Source organism: Capricornis sumatraensis, chromosome 10 (assembly GCF_032405125.1).
Source record: "Capricornis sumatraensis isolate serow.1 chromosome 10, serow.2, whole genome shotgun sequence".
Taxonomy (NCBI): Eukaryota; Metazoa; Chordata; class Mammalia; order Artiodactyla; family Bovidae; genus Capricornis; species Capricornis sumatraensis.
The window spans coordinates 53,401,757-53,423,414 of NC_091078.1; the positions used below are offsets into that span (position 1 = coordinate 53,401,757).

At 34.7% G+C, this 21,658-nt stretch overlaps 1 protein-coding gene across 23 annotated transcripts in view; it reads right to left on the reverse strand.

The window, feature by feature from the left end:
• CLASP2 (cytoplasmic linker associated protein 2) overlaps positions 1-21,658 on the reverse strand; it is a 188,135-nt gene that overhangs the window by 44,917 nt on the left and 121,560 nt on the right. For 4 of the 23 annotated variants that reach the window (XM_068982071.1, XM_068982074.1, XM_068982081.1 and 1 more), the window contains 9 exons: positions 20,771-20,794; positions 18,655-18,672; positions 16,466-16,567; positions 10,574-10,744; positions 10,028-10,135; positions 5,192-5,298; positions 3,509-3,532; positions 1,941-2,185; positions 155-218 (listed from right to left, as the gene is read on the reverse strand). In XM_068982071.1, the coding sequence (XP_068838172.1) occupies positions 155-218; positions 1,941-2,185; positions 3,509-3,532; positions 5,192-5,298; positions 10,028-10,135; positions 10,574-10,744; positions 16,466-16,567; positions 18,655-18,672; positions 20,771-20,794 (863 nt within the window). Of the gene's footprint in view, positions 1-154; positions 219-1,940; positions 2,186-3,508; positions 3,533-5,191; positions 5,299-6,293; positions 6,357-10,027; positions 10,136-10,573; positions 10,745-13,543; positions 13,571-16,284; positions 16,312-16,465; positions 16,568-18,654; positions 18,673-20,770; positions 20,795-21,658 lie in introns of all 23 variants that reach the window. The other 19 variants (XM_068982066.1, XM_068982075.1, XM_068982080.1 and 16 more) reach the window with 10 other exon arrangements.

Consider the following 21,658-nt stretch of genomic DNA (forward strand, 5'->3'; position numbering starts at 1 on the left):
AATACTCAATTTCAATTATGTTGAAAAGATCATTGCCATTTTAGAGCAATATATAAATAAAAATGGCTTATAGTTTTTTGTTATTATTTACTTCTTTTTTGGGGCAATATAATAATGACACCTTATAGGAGTAACCTTAAATACTAAAACATACCTTGCCATGAGGATCAGCAAACATTCTTGTGAAAATTTCACATAATCTTTTCAGTTCAACTCGACTGTCAAAATAATAAAGTGGCTAATTAATACACTGCTGTAGGAAGAAGTCATTTAAAAGTGACTTACATATATATTTGGGCTTCTTTTTTTTTTTAAGCCAAAAAAAAAAATTCAGCTCTCAAAATCGAGAAATTTGTAGGATTTACTAGTCAGGGCTAAGTACAATTTATCAAATGCAACAATAATTCTGTAGCAATACATACAATATTTTAAAGGTTGAAAGTTATATGAAAAGAAATACAACTGTACTTTATTAATGTAGCACAGCAGAGTAAACTATACAGATGACATTCTCAGCACATGAATCTTACCCTTTTAAATGCTTTTATGTTTTCTTAAATTTTGCCACCTGAGGGCTAAACTATGACTACTTCCTTGCCATTTAAAATAATACACTGAACCTAACACTAATCTAATCTGGGTGGGGCAGAAACATTATGATGATTTATTGTAGTGATTCATGAACTCTAATATGTAATATTCATGAACTGTAATAATATGTAATTAAAATATTAGGAAGTACATAGACAAACACTTATTGTAAATTATATAGTTCTAACACCTCCTAAAATCAAACCCTAATTTCAGGTATTAAGGCAGGAAGTAGCCCTCTATTTTCCACCATACTGAAACTTACAAATTTTCTGAAACTAGGTTCTTAAAGGGATAGACTATAGAGATTTAAAACACTACACAGATAAAAACGATACAGACTTTAGAGGGGGAAAGCAAGCAAGAGCCAGTAGGGCAGGAAACCGAATCAAACCCAACTAAAAATCAATATAAACTTTAAAAAAATTTTATTTTATTTATTGGTGACATCTCATGATATGTGGGATATTAGTTCCTTAACTAGGGATCAAACCTGTGCCCCCTGTAGAGGAAGCATGGAACCTTAACCACTGGACCACCAGGGAAGTCCCTAAACTTCTGTTCTTAGAGAAATTCACTCCAAATCCATTTCATATTATACCAGGATTCAAATACCACATGAACACCAGGAATATACTTTCATTTTCAAGAAAACATAAATATTCTTTCATCTCACTAAAAAACTTATCAGGAATGAAGTTTAATAAATGAGTCAACTTTAATGTTATGCATACTTTATTATTTATTTTCATTTAATAACATTTTTATTTAATAACTACTTATGAATAAAAAGTTTCGTTTAATAATGTTTCTTTAAATAGAGCAAGATAATTATAATTTAAAAATATAACAGTATGGATGGTCCTAAAGGGTTAGGGCTTGGGATAATATTCTGATGCCACTTTTTGAATTCAGGACACATATGAGCCCATACTAATATCTTTAAAGTGTTATGAAAAAGTCAGTCAAAAAGTGCTAACCAGGGCCTTCCAGGGTGGCTCAGTGGTAAAGAATCTGCCTGTTAATGTAGGAGAGATGGTCCCCAGTCCAGGAAGATCCCACACGCCATGAAGCAACTAAACCCCTACACCACAACTACTGAGCCTGTGTTCCAGAGCCTGCAAAGCACAACTCCTGAGCCCAGGACCCGCAGCCGCTGAATCCGGAGTGCCCTAGAGCCCAAGCTCTGCAGCAAGAGAAGCCCGCGCAGTGAGAAGCCTGTGCGCTGGAACCAGAGCAGCCACGCTCGCCATAACTAGAGGAAAGCCGCGCAGCAGTGAAGACCCAGCACCGTGCCCCACAAAAAAGCTCAACAGACAGGATAATCATCTGAAGACACTATAACTCACCTTAGCGTTCTCTGATTTTTCAGTAAGTTCTGCAGACCCAGCAGGCCTTCTTTCCTTTCTGACCAGTTGGAGCTAGCGCATCTGTTGAGGACTTCCGCCACGTCTTCTGTCTGCCTCATGTATGTAGGAATACTACCATTCCGAGAGCTGTAGGAGCGTTCTGAGCAAGCACTGGATGCATCGCTGTTCGCATCATCGTCTGAATGCATCCCATATGATTCGTATCTTCTTCGCGCAGGTTTTTTCTGTTATACATAAAGACTCTCATTAGTGGTAGCTAAAATAACATGCCGGTATTTCACGATTTCTACTGACCAGAAAAGGACTGACCTTTGTTTAAAAATCAGTGTAAAGCATGCTGCTAATCATTGTAATAATAAAATGTCGAATTTTAGTTTTTTTCAGAAAACATGTTTTAGGAGTTAGTAGGAGATGAAATATTCTTTAACTATGGGGAGTGGTAGAAGCAGAATAAGACTACTATATGGAAGTCAGATACGTAAAGCAGGGAGTGCTAAAAACATGAGGTTCTTCCTTTTCTTTTTTCTTTTTGTGGAAAACCAAGAACTACTACTAGAGTGTAAACGAACAGGCTCTGTACTAGAACTCTGAGTCATTACGAAGAAATTATAACCTTTTCAAAGGATGAGAATGTATCAGAAAAACCTGTTTCCTGTGTAAAGTTCTACTTTTTCTGTCTCTCTACCTCCCTTTTTCTCTATTCTTTCATTTCCATTATCACTTCTCTGCCACTCTTCCTTCACTTGTACCCATCTCTGATGTTTCTTTGAGAAGAAAATCACAGAGAATGATGACAGCCCGTTTAGCTTACTCTTACTTTTAGGAACCAAGCTCCTAAAGGTTCTGCATGCTTTCCCTAATGTGTCTAAACTATCTATTTCAATATATATAAGAAAGTATTACTTTGATTTCTTCACATCTGAAGTTATTATTTAATAAATAAAACTGCTAATTTTACCTTGAATATTAAAAGTGAAATGAGACAGAATAGATTATTTGAGATTTCCCTGAAAGAATCAGAAATAAATCTTTAAGTAATCTGATATGTGAATTCAGGCTGGTGAGAGATGAAGATGTTTCTATGAAACACTGAAGAACAATAATTTTACATAGCTACAGGTGACTTAAATTGATCAAGTTTAAAATCTAAAAGAAATATAACCTGAACTTAATTAAAAATAATTTTTCAATGACTTTCCATTACTAAATTGATTTGATTTGGAGGCACCAACTTAATTTAGAATGGCAAAAACATGATACTTTTTGTATTAGGCTCCTAGTTTTGTTATAGACATAGTGTCAATGACATCATCGCATTTGTGCAAAGTAGTCAGGCTAAAAGGATGAGAACCCCCACAGGACACTATTTAAACACTATCTCCCTACTGATAATCATATAATCATATGTACAGAAAAGTGATGTAGGTCTAAGGATTTTATTACTTCCACTTGAATTTTTTATAGAAGACTATCATCTGGTAAACTGATGAAGGCAAGAAAAGAATGTTATGGCACCATAAGATGTCAGAAAATAGCAATGTCTATACCTTAGTCCGCATGTCTCCTAAGAGCTGAGAGCAGTAGATTTTTAAAGAGAAAAATTGAAAATAATGAAGAACATTTTGCTAAACAGCACAGTGAAGTAGGCATAAACAATGCCCATAATCAGAACCATTAAGCTTTTAAATATTAGATACATAAGAACTGCTTATTAGCAGGCTATATCTTTAATTTTGTCAATATCCTTTAGTCCAAAGAAAAATATGTAAGTTACAGAAATAGTCACATAACCAATTTCCCCAAAGAAATTCAAGTCTTCTTCCTATTTGGATCCTTTTGTCATTCCTAAAGTTAATTTTATTTCTATGATTTTCCCTAGGTCCAACCAGGCTTAGTAGTTGGACAGTCCTTTCCTAAAAATTGATAGTTATAATTGGAATATCTATGCTATGCAAATAACAGAAGTAAACACAATCCAATTATTGGGATTCAGTTTTTAGCACTGATGGCTAAATATTCCTCATATAAACCAAATACATCTTATTATAAATAATAGGATAAAGATTATTCAAGAGTAATCCAATCAATTCATAAAATTTGTATGAACAGAATTTAACTAGTAAATCCTTCACATAGAGGAAACTAGAAAATGTGATTGGAGAAATACACTGATCAGGAAGAATAAATTTAAAACATATGACTAATTTAATACCATCAGAACAAGATGTGATTAATATATCCCAAGCTCAAGAGAACAAAGTTCTTATTTAGTAAGTATTTTTATGAAAAAAATCAGGTGGCTGAGGTAAAGAGAAAAATTCAGCACAGAGCAGAACCTCACATGTGATTACATTTAATATGCTATAGCTATGACCAATGAATATTTTTAAAAACTTGCTTTTCAAATATATGTGACAAATAGCATATTGGCAATGGTTAAGAGGTGGCATGTAGGTTTAAAAGGCACAATGTACTTTGTTATTTTAAAACAAACATGACACCTTTGTTAAGTTCTGTGTAAGAAAATGAGTAGATGCTTCTCAAAAATAGGATTAATGTCATAATTTGAGAGAACTGTCATACTGAAATGACATGGGAAAAAGGCAAAAGCCAATCGTGATCACTGTCTCAAATACTTCCTTCATAATTTTATGGGAGGAAAGACTACAGAGACATCTGTACAGCACTCTTCTGACAAAACCGTCATGGATCTGTAGACGACATTTTCAAGCCTCACTGTTTAATGTTTCAGGTTTAAAGAGCTAGAAAGATATCTTAAATATAATTTGTTTTGAAATTGTACTTTCTCTCAGCTCAGAAAATACAAATAAGTAAAAGACTATACAAACTTTTACTCCAAACTAAAACAACCCCTAAATACTCAAGGTTGAGCTAGCTTTGAAATTATATACTTGCAGTGTACATATTTATATACTCATCTATCTGCCTTTATTCTCAGCGTACTACAGTGCATAAAAACACTGTATTAACAATATCAGTATTTATATTCCTGACATTCCATCATGGGCCTTGGCTTAAAAAATCTGACCAATTAATAAAGATCAACAATGAATTATACTGTTTTGCTTTTTCTGCTGCCACATTTGGTCTTCCTAGATTTGATCCACGGGAATCTCCCATCTCCTTCCCCACACTTGTGGACTGGCTCACTCATGTATAAGTTTCCTTCACTGGAACGTCTACAGTGATAAGGAAGTGGACAAGAGTACCAGGGCGTCGGCCACCGCCTCCTCCACGTCGGAACCTGTGTTCAGGACTCGCATGGCGCTGACGGAGGACGACAGTCGGCTGGACTGGCTGATTCCATACCCCGGACCTAATTCATCAGAAGAAGGAAAACAGCTTTGAGAGAGCCATAAACATAACATGGGCAGGCTGGAAAGTTTGAGATCCTTGAGAAGGGGGAAAGAAAAAAAAAAAAAAAACCAATGGGGCAAAGCATTTTAAAAGCAATATTGTATTCTCTGGGTACATTTAGTTTTGGTCAAATAAAACGGTAAAAGCAATTAAAATCACTGACAATGTGTGGCAAGTGAATTTAAGGAATAGTCGCTATGATACATTTATCACCAGAAGATAGAAGAAAGTATGGCTGGTCAACTAAGGGCTTGGAAGTTGGTAGCCCTGTAATTAATCCAGTTCTATCAGTCAGGCAAATTTCATCCATGTGGGTGAGCCACAGGGTGGCCCGGAACAAAGATCAATCCTCAAACCAGTAATGATTAGGGAGCTCAATGAAGCCATGCCAAGAATTTACAAGGAAAAACTCCTCCAATGATTCTTTCTTCTCCTTCAAGATAGGCTGATTCATTCTATAACTAAAAGACATATCATTTGATATTTGTCAAGCACCTACTATTGCCTGACACTCTGAGGTATGTACAGACAAACCACAGTTGGGTTCTTCTCCTCAACTACTTTCTATAATTTATCATCATTTACAATTAAAACACTTCATCCACCATTTTGGTTTTTTTTTTTTTAACATATATACAAAAGATGAAGTACATAACAGAGAACATAAAACAATTCTATTCTATTTTAAAATGACATAACTTAGGTTATACAAAAGAAAAATGTCCATCTCCAGGGAGAAAAATGCTCAAGTAAGATTGCTGAAAGGAAAAAAGTTACTTGAGGGAAAATTAATAACAACAACAACAAAAAAAAAAAACCACACAAATGACTTATTCTTCAACAAATCAAATAAAAACAAATCAATTTTAAAACATGATTACTCAATGGGAACTGAAAAGGACAAAAAACTGAGATGAATGCACAGATGATAGTGAAAATGTACTCATCCTTCACCTGAGACCCCATACACATCGGGGGCGTAGAGGGCACCAGTAGATCTGGAATGGTGTCTGGAGGCTGGAATAACAGGACCATACAAACCTCATCTATTACCACAGAAACAAGGAATAGCGGCAGCACGACAGTCAGGCAAGGAGAGTCAGTTAACAATGGTATTATACTGCTAAATACTTAGGGATCAGAACAGTGCCTTAGATAAGGGCAACTGAATGCTGCAATATCATCCTTGACACACAACAGATCTTACAGCTAAGGGGACAGACGTAAGCCCACAGGAGACAAAGAAGCAAGTATTCAAATGGAAGGAAATGTCAAAAGTACAAGCATGAAACAGAAAAATGAACACTGTAATTTAAAAAAAACCATTATGGTAAATAGTAACCAATAATAATCTTATTTCCTCTAATCCTGAACTCAGGGAGGTAGTTGTTACTATTCAATTTGACAAAGCACAGAGAAAGGTTCATTAATTTGATTAAGGCCACACTCAGTAATTGTAGTCTTTCAGGGTCTTTGCTCTTGAACAGTACACATACCATCCTCACATTGTTCAAAAGATAACATACCTCATTTATATTAGCATAAACATTTTTTATAATGGTTTATACAACCTAAGTTCGGAATTCAGTAGATTTACATATCAAAGCACATTTGAACACCAAAAAGGGAATATTACTAATTTGATTTAAAAAATCTAGAAATATGTGACTTTTCCCTATATTTATGACATCTCTCTAAATCTAAATTTAGTATATTTAAAAATTTTAGATCTTAAAATCCTTTTTTTCATCATGTTATAAAGTCAGTATTATTCTTAAATACACAAATAAGGGAGGAAAATTTCATTTTATTATTTAATGAAACATATTACCCTTATTTTAAAAGTTTCTCTGCCGCAGATATATTAGAACAATTGAAGTACTTTTACTATATGAATTACTCTTTTGTCACAGAATGAATAAGAAAATGATCAAAAAGATGTAAAGACAGGATTAAAGACAGAATGTTGCATAAAATGTTTAATCAGATCCTGAAAGGTGATCGGTATCATTAATAAAACATACTAATATATAGCTGGTTTTAATTTTACCCAACAGATTAATAAAATGATAAGGAAGAGTTGAACCAATATGGAAATGGTTTAATATATAAAAAAACTTTTGAAATCAACAGTTATCTGTGGCTGAAGATAACACTCATATGCTTGTAATAATGTAGCCTTTTTTTTCAATCTTAGTTCCAGATACAGATGGAAACTAAGAGTGCAAGTTCCAGAGTTCATCTTTGCCTAGCTCTGATTTATTTCTGGTGTATCAGGGTCCTGACGCTGGCATTGTGCTACAACTGAATAAATGGCAAACTATGGGATTCATGTGTTGAATGGCCATATTCAAGTCAGAGGTGACAGAAGGTTTCACCAAATAAAGGAAGACAGCAAAATCCAGGCAAAATGTACCAGAAAATCCTGATCTCTGGGAATGCTATTTTTATCCCTGTTTAACAAATAGGGCTAATCCCCTATCTTTGCTATGCAACATCTATATGTAAGCAAAAGGCTACAAAATTTAATTTTTCTAAAACTGTATGATAAAAAGGTTTAACCACCTCTAAACCAAATAGGATGTTTCATCACAATTGAGAAAACTGCCTCCTTTAATAACAAAATTTAAATGATCTCAATTGCCAAATGGAGACTGAGATAAATCTAGAAGATTAATGACTAACAATATCTTCCCTCCTGGCTCAGCCTGTAAAGTATCTGCCTGCAATGAGGGAGACCTGGGATCAATCCCTGGGTTGGGGAGATCCCCTGGAGAAGGAATGGCAACCCACTCCAGGAATTCTGCCTGAAGAATCACACGGACAGAGGAGCCTGGTGGACTACAGTCCACGGGGGACACAACTGAGTGATTAACACTTTCACTTTCCCTTTAAAAATAGGCATATTAACATGTTTATAATTAGAAGTTGGTTATAAATTTCCTATAATCTCTATTGTACAGTTTTAAATGGTCTAGAAACATATTTTGTTTCTTCTTGCTATCTCATGCTTTCTACTAATTCTACATTATACAAGGTATGGTTATAAATTTCCTATAATCTCTATTGTACAGTTTTTAAATGGTCTAGAAACATTTTGTTTCTTCTTGCTATCTCATGCTTTCTACTAATTCTACATTATACAAGGTATTATACCATAAAAAAAATCGAAGATCCTTGCCACTAATATATAACAACTAACTGTAGGTGAGCAAGCACTGTTCAGGGGCAAGAAGTGGAAGAGCGGTGGTGGCAGAGACGACAATCCTGATAACCACATGCTCACTATGTGCAAGTACTGCTTGGAGGGATCGTTTCCATGGAATCTGCTTTAAAGTGTCTTCAGATTAATGCTAAGAACTACGTGCTGCTATTATCCTCATTTTACAGATAAGGAAGCCCTGGTACACAACAGCTACAGAGCTGGGATATCAACCAGACCATCCGACCCTAGAACAGACACTCTTAAATGACCATAAGCCCACTTCAACTCTGAAGGTGATGTGCTTATGTTACGCAAATATAGGATTTATTTCATTTTTAAACAGATATGCATGAGGATTAACCAATACATATGTACATGTATGTGTGTCTGCACATACACAGACACTCTACAACCTACTGTATTATCATACATGAAGTAAACCTATCTCTGGCAAAGTACAGAAGGAAACTCTTTGGCACCTGGAACTGGAACACAAACAAGGGTTGAGGATACCCCTGTCTGTGTTCCTAGCTCAAAGGGTCGGTAGAGAATAGTTTAGTAGTGATACAGTTGAGCCAAATGGCCCAAAAGAAACTTAATTTCTCAGAAGTTCTATACCAAAAGGTCTACTGAAGGAAGTAATACTTCCAACAGCTAACGAGTGGAACCACGTTCTATTTAAGTGTCACAAAATCTGAAGTGCAACTCTCTTAAGTGTTACAATAACCTACACTCTATGGAATTAAAAGAAAAAAACATGAAATGACTTTAGGTAAGTGCATAAAGGTAAAGTACTAGTTAAAATGCTGAGGACCACACAGAAATTCTAAAGATTTTCAACATAAAAAAATTCTGCCTCTCCAATTACTCTAAAATACTAAAGGTTTTAAAAGATCATTTAACATTTTATAATTGAGGTTACAGTACAATCTCTATAACAAAGAACAGACAGGCTGCACAGCAATGACATGATAAAAGCTAATGCATGGGAAATGCTATTAAACTGTAAAATATATAAAAATATTAATCCCTTCCATTTTAATAAGTAGTTCAGGTTATTTTACAGCCTCCTTTCCAGCAATCCTAAATATGTAAGGTGAAGAGTGAATATTTCTGCTGAAAAGCATAAACATCTTTATTCTTATCAAACTAAGTAGTCCACATTTCACTTAAGAGTAATTACTTAAATATTATCTTTAAATTTTATAGGGATGTTTATTAAGAAAAAATCTTGAATTCAATGTTATGTAATCTAAATCTATATGATATTTACTTGACTATGAAGGCAATTTGTTTATCTAATGTCTAATTTCCTTATTTAAGACAAGTAAATGTTAAAGGAACTTCCCAAACATGTAACTTCCCTCTGACTGTCCTTAAAAAGACAGAAAAAGAGGCAAAGATACAGTTGATAAAGCTAAATCCAGGGTCTTTTGAGGTTATCAGATGGTGCGAACACAACAGGGAAGCCGAGACAACTCACCAAGGGGCTGGAAAGAGCGCACAGGACTCGTATCCCTGCTGCTCTCCCGGCTGGCTTCCCGGCTGCACCCTTGACTCACGCTTGGCCGAGGAATCCGACTGCTTCGGGCTGGTATGAAGCAACGGCAGCACAGAAGTGGAGTAAACAGGAGAAGGGTTTGTATTTTTGATATTTTGGTTTTATTCTTTTCTTTCTTATAAAGCTAATAAATAACAAGTTCTGCTAAGGATGAGAAGAAATGATTCTTGATGAAGCATTACCAGGAATACCATTAAAAATTCTTCCTTACACTCTTCTAGTCTGTATGTGGTTAGAAGAGCAAACTGTATTTTACTAAAATTAAACAGCTGCAAAGAAAAAAACATATTTAAAATAGAAGTAATATATCCAAGATAAGATATCTAATTTCATTTTTAAACATATATTTCAATTCTCCTTGAAGTTGTTTTCCTCAAACTTAGAAGTACCTAAATGAGGTGTTCAATGCTACCAAGGCCTAAAGTACAAAAGAAACACAAGGTCCCAAGTTTGACACAAGGATCTTACCCACTGAGAGCCGAGATGGACTGGCCTCTCTGCTACAGCCCTGGCTTCGGGGTATCTTGCTTCTCTTCTGTGTGGAGGCTGAATTAACCAGGACTCTCTGAACACCAGAGCTCACAGTGGAGAGGGCTGTTGTGGTCAGAACTCTTCCTGGAGACCCAGACCGGCTGCCAGCTGAACACCAAACACACATATAAATGTCAGCCTGTGAACTCCAAGAGATCTTTGTCGAAAGGATAAAAATTCAAGAAGTACATCTGAGAAACCTGTGATACAATGGCAAGTTCTAAGTTCCAAGGAAATAGATTGAGGAAGCTTTATATATATACTGAAAACCTGGAATAAAAAGATATACTATATATATATATACACACACACACATATATATATATGTATACACACATACTAGGATTGAATGGTAAATCAAGTAAATATATTTTCAGTTTTGGGGAATATAAGACGTTATGTTTAATAAGGAAAACACTATTATGATTTTCGGAACATAAATAGTAGAGAAGGTTTCCAAAGAAATAACTTATCTAACAATACATTTCATGTAAATATGGTTTCATTTAACTATATGTTAAAAAGCTACCTATTAAAGCTATACATTTATAAGGAAACAATAATTCTATTATTGATAACATTCTTCTTAAGAATGTAATAATGAAAATTTGCCTTTCAAACTGTTAAAACAGTTTGCCTGTTGAGATGCCTTGAAATGGGCATAACAAAGTTGTCTATCTTGCTACTTACATATATTTTAAAATTTTTACAAGATTAAATTTTATTTATTTGTTCTTTTATTTATTTTGGCAACACTGAGTGGCATATAGGATCTTCATTCTTCAACCAGGGATCAAACCCGTGCCTCCCACAGCGGAAGTGTGGAGTCTTAGCCATTAGAAAGCCAGGAAAGTCCCAAGATTAAATTTTAAATGTTTACAAAGTTGGGCCAGCTAAAAAAGAAACAGGTTTTGTTATTTTCCTCCAAATAAAAAAAGGGTCTTGGGTGGCCAGTCTGGCATGTAGATGTTTTGGTGGAACAAAGATTTGTGGGCAAATAAATGTCAAAGAAAACAGATTCTTTCAAAACTAGTAATTTCCAGTCTTGGAAGAGAGAAGATGTGGTCAGGTAGAGAGAGGGAACTGGACAAAATCTCAGAGAAGGGGCAAGAATTTAAAAAAAAGAAACATGCGTTTAAACTAGAATTGTATAGTTTTTAAAGGGGTAAGCTCCTTGTCAATCAGAGCATTTTGTGTTTGCATTGAAAAGGAAAATAAACTAGGTAAGTCCAAGGTATAATTTAACTCTAGATTCTGGATAGTAGCATTATAAAAGTTAAACCTGAACTTAAATAAAACTCCATGAAAGCAAAGTTTCCTCTCTGTTGGGCACTTCTCCACAGTCACTGCTCACCTTGTATCATTTTACCCAGTCATGCCTCACTTCCACAGAGCAAAGATTAAAGACTTAAAGTCAATGGGGAGAAGCAGGGAACATCACTGCGGAAGGAGTGCTGAGTTCAAGGGAGGGAGTGGTGACTTTTTAGTTCAAACCAGCCCCGTATTGAGGTAACACTGGCCACATTTTTGGATTTTTTTTTTAAATGAAAGCTCTGACATTTTCTTATTTTTATCATGTTGTATAGACCAAATTGTACATGAATAGAGGCAGACTGGATATGACCCACAGGTTGCTGATCTGTGACCCTTGTTACTGTTTTCTTGGCACGGTGTTCCTGAATACAATTTAAACTCATGCTTAATTCCTAAACTTTACCAGTATACAATATGAAACTCATCTTCTGCTGTTTATAGCAATACTGTAAAACAAAGCAATGTTTATGATGAAATTGACAGTTTATTATTTGTGTAGAAAGAATTCTAAATTATTGCAGGGAAATTATACAAGTGTACTTTAAAATGATGGTTCATTTGAATTGTTCCATGACATTTCAGGAGAAGAATGTTTAGATGAGGTTTCTTTCAGTCATAACCTTAGCGATACTCACAAGGCACCTATTTTCTCCATGCAGCATCTAAACTAAACATACACACCAAAAACACCCAAACACCCAACATGCCACAAACTCACAATGCAAGGTAAGCTGATGGAATATTTTATGGGAATGTGACAATATAAAAATATAAATAACGAACTGACCACATACAACATGTTATTCTGTTAAAACCAATGTAAGTTTAGGAGGTGAAGGTGTTGGTAGGAAACTGGAGAATTCCTTGAGATGTGGATCTATTCAGCAGAGAAGAAACATGCAGTATAGAAGCAAGAGTAACCACTCCATCTATTCTAGATTGGCTGAATTTATCAAAACTATGTGAGCTCCCTCTCTATATATTTGAATTCATTCATGCCCTGTGCTAGGAAATACAGCAGGCAGTGTTAATTATTTCGTGCTCTTCTCCACTACCTGCCATGAACAGCATGATAATCCAGTGCCTACAACCCATTTGCAGTCATTCATACTTAGAAGAAGAAAATATCACGGCTCTTTCCCCAGCAAAAGAACTAGCAAGGTTAATTATTTCTTTGAGGAAAATCACAGTTGATAAAAAAAAGTGTATGATGCACCTAGCAACATCATGCTCCTAGAAAATAATTTGCAAAATTTGAAATTGGATAACTAATTTCTCTTGTGCTGCCTCAAGTTTTCAAATCACTGTTTTGTACTTTTTATGAGCTATTTTCAAGGCATTACTAAAGCTCCCCTGCTTTGGGATTTTTATACTTTGTGGGCTCAACATGGATAATTTTTTAAAAAACCAGGGTTTTAGTAACAAATAAGGACAGGTCACAGGAAAATCAAAACTGGGAAATTTTACCCCAATAATGGCTACAAAATGATAGAATATTAAATGTTAAGAATTTCTGCTGAATAGAACCCATTCTTGATAATGAAAATAGATGATCCAACAACTGATGCACAAATAAAATCCATAGATTCTTACCACCAATGGTATTAGCAGATTGTGATCCTGAACAAGTGTAAAGGCAGAATTAGGGTAAGGGTTATAATCCATGAAGAGGGAAGGAGCAGATTTAAAATGCATGGCAGATGGAAATAAGAAAGCTTTAGTCAGTTTTGAAAATTAAAAATCCTAAAGCAAAAAAAGCAAACTTTAACAAAAGCAGAACACTGAGTAGTTTTCACAGCTGGTAACTGAGATCAGACACCAATGGACAAAGCAGATGAAATGAAGGTGTAAAGTGCAGATTTTTCAGCTTTTCTTCTGATAGGCTATAATCTAAATAATTAAATGTTTAAACTTTTATTATTTAAACATTTAAAAACCACGGGTGAGGAAGAATTACAGCATCTTCTAGCTGAAGAAAAATTACATGAAAAAGCTACAGATTTTATCTTTCTTAAGACACTGAGGGAAAAAAACTGAACAGTAGCAGGGTGGGTGGAGAGACAAAATGTCTCACAGGCTGTACAATCATTTGTACATAATCAGTCACTACCGACAAGAAAAGACACAATCTTTAAGTAAATAATTAAGTCTGGAAGTCTCTCCATTGGGTCTGCTTTCAATTTATTTTTGGTTAGCCATTAGAACATACCTGCTTTGACTCAAGATTTTTTTTTTCCCTAAATGGTGATATAAAATATGGAAAGACCATGCAAACCCTAGTGAATTACTTCACAACACAGTAATATTTCTGTGTAAATGTGTGTAAAGAGACTTGCATCAAATTATATAAAGCTGCAGTATCTTTCTTCAAAAGAATTTGAAAGGAAACAAACAGTCATTCAAATAAATATATAAGCAAGCAAATAAAAACCTCACCAGTATGATTTAAAACCTAAGTGATTTTACTGTGGGAAAGTTATCCGATCTTAAAATCTTACTGGGTCTAAAAGCCTATTATTATGTTCTCACACTCTAGGAGAGGATTTGAAGTACTGTGCATAGGGTTTCAATGTCAAAAACCAAATATAAAAAAAATTATTGTATATTCTCGATATGATCAGTAGTTATAATACACTTAAAATGGAGGTCCTTAAGGAATATATTAAAAATCGTACACAAAGCACTTTGAATCTCTACCATGGGTTCAGTCTTAGTGTTACTTTAGAAGAAAACTCTGTAAAATATCTCACATGAAACTGAGTTTTATCCTTAAGATACTAGATACAGTCTCGGGTTGCTATCTTTACTTTTCCTTATGCTTTAAATTTCCTTCATTATTTTTGTTTCCTGAAGGCCGTAAGACTAACAAGGTATAGAAAAGTGCACAACAGGAGTATAAAATTCAGTTGACATTACATTAAGAAAAACAAAGAGATCACTTTTATCAGCTAAAATATAGAGCATGTACTTTGTGCTCAGGCAAACACACTAATTTCACCCTCACAACAATCCTGTAAGATTATCCTATTCATTTTACTGGTTATATTCGAAGTACACAGAAATGTAACAACTTTAAATAACCTGGAATAGCCATGATCAACTCTGGGAAGTACAGCTCCAGATACCATGATCTAAATCAATAGTTCTCAGACCTGACTGTAACAGAAGTCACTTAATGATCTTGTTAAAGACTGAATCAGTACACCTGTGGTGAATTTCTCAGGCGTGCATTTCCCAGGTGATGCTGATGTTGGTTTGGGCATCATATTTGGAATAGCAAGGCTCTAAACTTCTGTGTTATACTGCTAAAGATTAAGTTACTTTAAACAATTACTCTATTTTTCCTATTTGTAAATAATCCTCAATTTGCAGACCAATTTTACTGGAGCATTTCTGCTTTTTTTTAGGACTCTTGTTGAGTGATCCAATGTTTACCCTGCCTGGATTTTTTTACTTTGGAAAGAGGAGAATCTGCTAGGCTGGACTTGTCTAATCATCCTCTGGCACCCTCTAAGCCCAGCTCCTTTCCCTAATTCTAAGATTCAAGAATCAAGTTAAAAAACAGACGAACTGGGCATCTATATCTTGAAATATTATCTAAAGAACAGTAGAAGATAGCTACATTTCTTTCTTTCCAAAATGACCAAGTAATGATATAAAGAAGAACCCCAGAATTACCTCCCTAGAAAAAATCCCTGTTCTAAGAGGTATGTACTAAGGAAAATTTCTTGATAAAGAAGGAAAGAGATCTCTTTTAAATTAATTATGCCATAAGTGAATATATTACTATTCTGGAACATAGAGGAATGGATCATTCATTTTACCTAGAATTCAAAATTGTGCTTTTTAATAATTGCGCTTATGAGAAACTCAGCTTCCAATGAAATTGCAAAAATATAAATCTTAAATTTAACAAGGAATATTAACAAAACTGGTCATTTCAATTTGTTTCCTCTTTATAAATCAGTATATACCTGCCAAAAATGCTGACTGTATTCTAATGGATTTTAGGGAAAGTACAAAGATACTACATATCTGTCCTTGAATAATTAGCTAGATGCAACCAGATTTGATGCTAACATACAGCAATTATTTTGCCCCTAAAAAGCACAATTTTCCACATTTACAGTTTCTGAGTAGACTGTGAAAACCTTAATGCTAAAAGATTTGTGTTATCTCCATGCAAAAGTCTGTATAACAGATGAAGTTTCTCTTTCTAAGTGGCAGGTATCAGTGATGCAGCCCTAATAACAACACCAAGGACAAGACAACACCCACTCCAAAAGTTCGAAAACATGCACAACAACTGACCCAAAACATTGAAAAAAAAATACCTTCATTTTTGTCAGGTGATGATGAACCTAAAGTACAGAACAAGAACTCAGTATGTGGCTTGTCTTTTTGGGAATTAGTTTTGTCTTTTTCCACTGGTCAATCTCCTAATACAATAACATACAAAGAACACGCTTATCCTAACATAGTAGAAACATGAGAGAACTAATAGGTAATACATACGCTGTGACTGAGACACCATCTTTGTTCGACTTCTTCCTCTGGAATCTGTCTTGGCATTTCCCATACTAGCAAGTGGTGCTGAAAGCTTTGCTCTCACCCGGCCTAAAGAATAAAATGATTTACATAATTACAGACATTTTTCTATAATATTTAGTAATGAGGGGAAAAAAAAAATCTCACTATAATTTTCTAATTGGGTGTGCTTCTCAAGTATCAAATTCTGTAACACTGTAAACTTCACTCTAAAGATTAGCATTTTCCCTTGAAATTTTAAAAATATATACTGTTTTTTATGTGTTGCACCATAAACTAACTTTCCTTTAAGGGTAAGAGTAAAGTCAAGCTAAAAGATCTCCATTCTCAGTTTGATATTTTTAGTCCAGTAGAGTTATACTTAAGATAACTACCACAGGCATACATTTATTCAGTTTCTATGAAATTTAATTTATTCTCAAATTCAGCCTGTAGTTTAAAATACAAGCTTAAGCTTAGAAACAACAGCCCGGTCTTTTGGACTGAAAACGTACTTCCGAAGGGATTTGCAGAAGATACAATACTAGCTAAAATATCTTTTTATATGCTGTGCTAAACATCAGAGTACTACAGATATACATGGACACGTTTACTATTCTCTTCCCCAAACAGCCAACTTCCATTTATAAAATTATTTGAGGAAACACCAATCACAGAGGAGTCGGCACTTTTCTCTACACATTTCCTTCTCTGCCTCCAATCAGTATTCCTTCCTTCTCTATTACTGTTTCATCCCCCTCCATGAAACCAAGGTGCAAAAATGTTTCTAGAGCTCTTGAACCAAAGGAGAGAATGCTTACTTATCTAAGTGCTTAAGTAAACTGTCATTAGAAAAAACAAAAATATATTACTAGTAGGTACTTTGGTGTTCTCGAGCAATAGCCTCAATCACTATCACATTGGAACCCATACCAACATGATCATGGAGAAGAGCTCAGAATCCTTTTCACTTAAAAGGCACAACTTGGAGGGCAATCACGATCTATGATCTAGCTTGATACGGCAATATTAAATTAAGAAAACATATCTAAAGGTAAGGAAAATTTCAAAATTATGAAATGAGTGAGGGAAGAGAAGAGAATAACTAAGAACAAGGAATAAAATGAAGCAAAATGAGAAGTACAGGTGGTAGATCCTCTCATTCTATCAGCTTCTTCAAGGCCCCAAAAAGCTCATGATTCAGGACTTTCACCCTTTTACAGAGTCTGCTTAGAATAGGACATGATGTTCTCCTGACTAAGAAGTAAAATAGAAAGAAAATTATTATTTTTGAAATGCAAAATTTATCCATTATAATAAAGAAGTTAGGATAAATTATTTTGATATTACCATCTAAATTATAGTGACACAGTGCCAGAAACCATTTTTATAAAGTATTCTAAAACTTAAAATATGAAAATATTTCAAATATGTCAGAGTAAACATGAGACCATCAAAATGTCAAATCTACTTGGTTGTATTACAAGAAAATGCCACTCGTAAAATGTGGGAAAAATTTGTGGTTCATATCAGAGGCTTAATTAATAAGATAGCCTTTAAGTAGGATAAATAAAAACACTGAAGTTTTTCCTTTCTCCAAATTGAAAAGTAAGAAATATTTTTAAAAAGGTAAATTGGTTCAGCAAAATAAAGTATTGTATCTAGCAAGGTTTTTGTACTTCCAAATTCAAACCATATGCAATTCCCCAGGCCCTGATTCAAAATCAAAGATACATTTAAAAGCTGACATAATAAATGCATTTAAATGGGATGATATTTAAACTCCAATGATAAAGCAATGGTGCGTGCACTCACAAAGTATAAATGAACTGGCAAAAATTAAAAAACAAAAACACATAAGAAAGGCATTAATGTCACTACAGAAAAAAATGAAACTATGTAACTTTATACTAGGTATTATTAAACATGTGAAGCAATTATGTTTTTTCCAGCATGAGATAATGTAAGATACACAGCAAAACTCCAGGATGAAGGATTAAAAAAAAAAAAATCTACATGAGTAACACAACCAAACACAAAATGTAGAAGCTAGCACAGCTGGCAAATTATAGATCTGCAAAGAAAGTAGCCTATTTTAGTTTTTAATATTTAATTCCTACTAATGAAAATATTAATGTAGAGGTATTTGTGTTACTAACAAAATGTTTAATTCTTACCATCTTCAGATGCTGTTCCTAAATAAGAGAAATAAAACATTAACGTTTCAACAAAGTCTGCCAACATTGATATTAAGACTTTCCTTGTGCCTCCCACCCAAGACGAAAACAAAAGGGCAAAAGAAAAAAATATCTTCTAGTTTGATAGCCTTGAATTAGCTTTTTAAAGGTTTTGAGATAAAACAAAATTTGAGGTAACCTAAAGACTCACAGCACAAAACAGGTAAAACCAGACAACTGCAAATAGCAAAATTCTGAAATAGACCAGTCTGTCTACTGTATCTCATATTGAAAATTTTAAATGAAGAAAGGCAACAAAACTAATTGCTCAAGAATGATACAGCTCTGTCACTGCTCCCTTCGAAACAAATGTTTTAATATATCTTTCCTATGTAAGAATACTTTCTGAGTATTTTCAAAAGGGAGCCCAAGAAAGAACTAGAAAACTAACTGACAAACATGGGATCACAGCCAGGATCCAGGCCGTGTTGTTTTCATCAAAGCGTTACCTATGAATCTATCAGCTATTTATTCAAGCTTTTTTGTATTCCCTGATTCATGGGGTCGCAAAGAGTCAGACACGACTGAGAGACTGAACTGAACTGAAGATGTTGTAAAAGCTAGCAAAAAAAATTATCAAGTAAAGAGAATTTCCTGGCAGTCCACTGGTTAGGACTCCACATTTTTACTGCTAAGGTCTGGGGTTCAATCCCTGGTTGGGGAACTGAGATGCCACAAATTGCACAGCATGGTCAAAAAAAAAATCAAGGATGAATATCAGAACTCATTACTATTATAGAGCAATAGCAGTATTTCTCTCTCTGTGTGTATATAGATTAAAAAAAAAACACAGGACTAAACATCAATTAGAGTATCACATTATATAACACAGGTGATTTCTCAAATAGGCTGATGTTTCTGACCCAAACAAGAAAAATTTTCATCTGGAAAGTGAGAGTAATTTGTTTTTTTAAGGATCCAGACTCTCAGTGATAGAAGTGATACCACACGGTCTGAAATATAGAAACTATCTCATGGTGGGTTTTCATTCATTTAATAATTCCTTAAATTTATGAAATACATTAAACATAAAGAGATACACAGAGACCAATTATAAATAACACTCATGTACCCAAGCCAAGATTAAATAAATCATCAGAGTGGAAGATAAACCAGTTTCAGAGTTTATGTAATAACTGATAGAAAAACACAGTTATCCATTTTTCCTAGACCTCACACTGTGACTTACAGATTCATGATCTTCTTACAAGTTCTTACAAAAAAGCTCAAGTTCCTAGATAACACTGGTAGTATCTGATGACGTGAAGGAAAAGTATGGATAATAGAGTCTAGTACTAGACAAAATATCATACAGATAAAAATTATCATACTGGATCAAGCAACTAAAGATAAACTAAATAATGAAATTTAAAAGGTACAGCTCAAAATAAGTTCAATTTTGATAAAATGCTCATCTGAAACACACTCTTAAAAAGACAGCATCTGTACTTAGCATTTCATTTTCATAAATGACCACTGTTATTGTTGTTTAATCACTAAGTTGTATCTGACTTTTTTCTGACCCAGGGAATTTCCCAGGCAAGAATACTGGAACGGGTTGTCATTTCCTTCTCCAGTGGATCTTCCTGACCCAAGGATGGAACCTCAGTCTCACGTGTCTCCTGCATTGGCAACAGATTCTTTACCACTGAGCCACCAGAGGGGACATATGAATCCGTAAAATATGTCATCTGTCTCTCTCTATAGCAGAGTTAGTAAACTAAAGAACCGAATTATGTGACTTATGAGGTTCCTTTCTCTTGAATCTGGTATTGCTGAGAAAGACTTGAGAAATCGAGAATATTCTAAGGGCTCAGGTTGAAAAAAGTTAAGAAAATTGATTTAACTTAAACAAACAGTAATCTAGTATTTGAATAAACTGAGAAACCCAAAATGGATATGTCTAGCCCCAAATTCAGAGAATTATGGAGCCATTTTCACATTAAGACTGCTGCTAAATAAGCAGTCTATTTTCAGAAATTAAGAGAACAAAGATATTACACAGAATCCAAGAACCATAAAATTTTTTAGTAGAATTAGAAAAGGAAGTTCTTACCATCCATCTTGTCAGAAGTATCCTCTTTGATGAAAGAGCAAGCAAAGAACAGAGGAAAACTTGGTATATTAGAAAAAGATTTTATAACCCCTAGAAAACATTATTTTTAAGAAGACAGAATTCATAGCACAAATATGAAGCTTTTTTTCAATTAAAACATACTAGATTAAATAAGATGAATTTCCTTTGTGAGACAAAGATATCAGAAAAAAAACACTGAATTGATAATAAGTCTAATTTTTATTTGCCTAGAGAAGTTAGAGAAGCCCATGTTCCAACCTTGGGCGCCTCCACCATCAGACAAACCTCCTGCTTGGGTCTGCTGAGCTTCTCATAATCTGAGTCACTTCGCCTTGCTTGCTTTCTTCCTCTATAGGCTAGAGCACACCCCCAAATTCCACTCTAAATTCAGCTCTTTCGTCATTATCTTCCCTCTACTGCCTTGCTGCTTCCTCACCCCATCCTTTCCTAGTACTTTCGGTCCTGTAAGCCCTGAAGCATGGACAACTCAAACGACTCTAATTTTCTACCACGCTACACTGAGGTGCCCCAATGGATTATAAAACCACAAAGTCATGCATAAAGGCACTGCTAGAAACTAGGGTAATCATCAGGCTTGGCCTTGAGTGATTGTGCAGAAAATTATTAACATACCAGGCCTGATATTCTTAAGAAGAGCCTAATTACAGGGCTGGCCCTTAGCTGGCCACTGGTAAGTTAGTTCTGGATCCTGACGGTTTCAGTGTTGGGGACAAGGTATCGAACTCCCGTTAAAGGAACTTGCCTGAACTGTTTTTGCAGATAATGTGATTTATGAGGAATACCTGCTCTCTCTTTGGGAGAATAGATGTTGGTAATTGTGGCTGGGTATATGGCAGTGCCTACCTA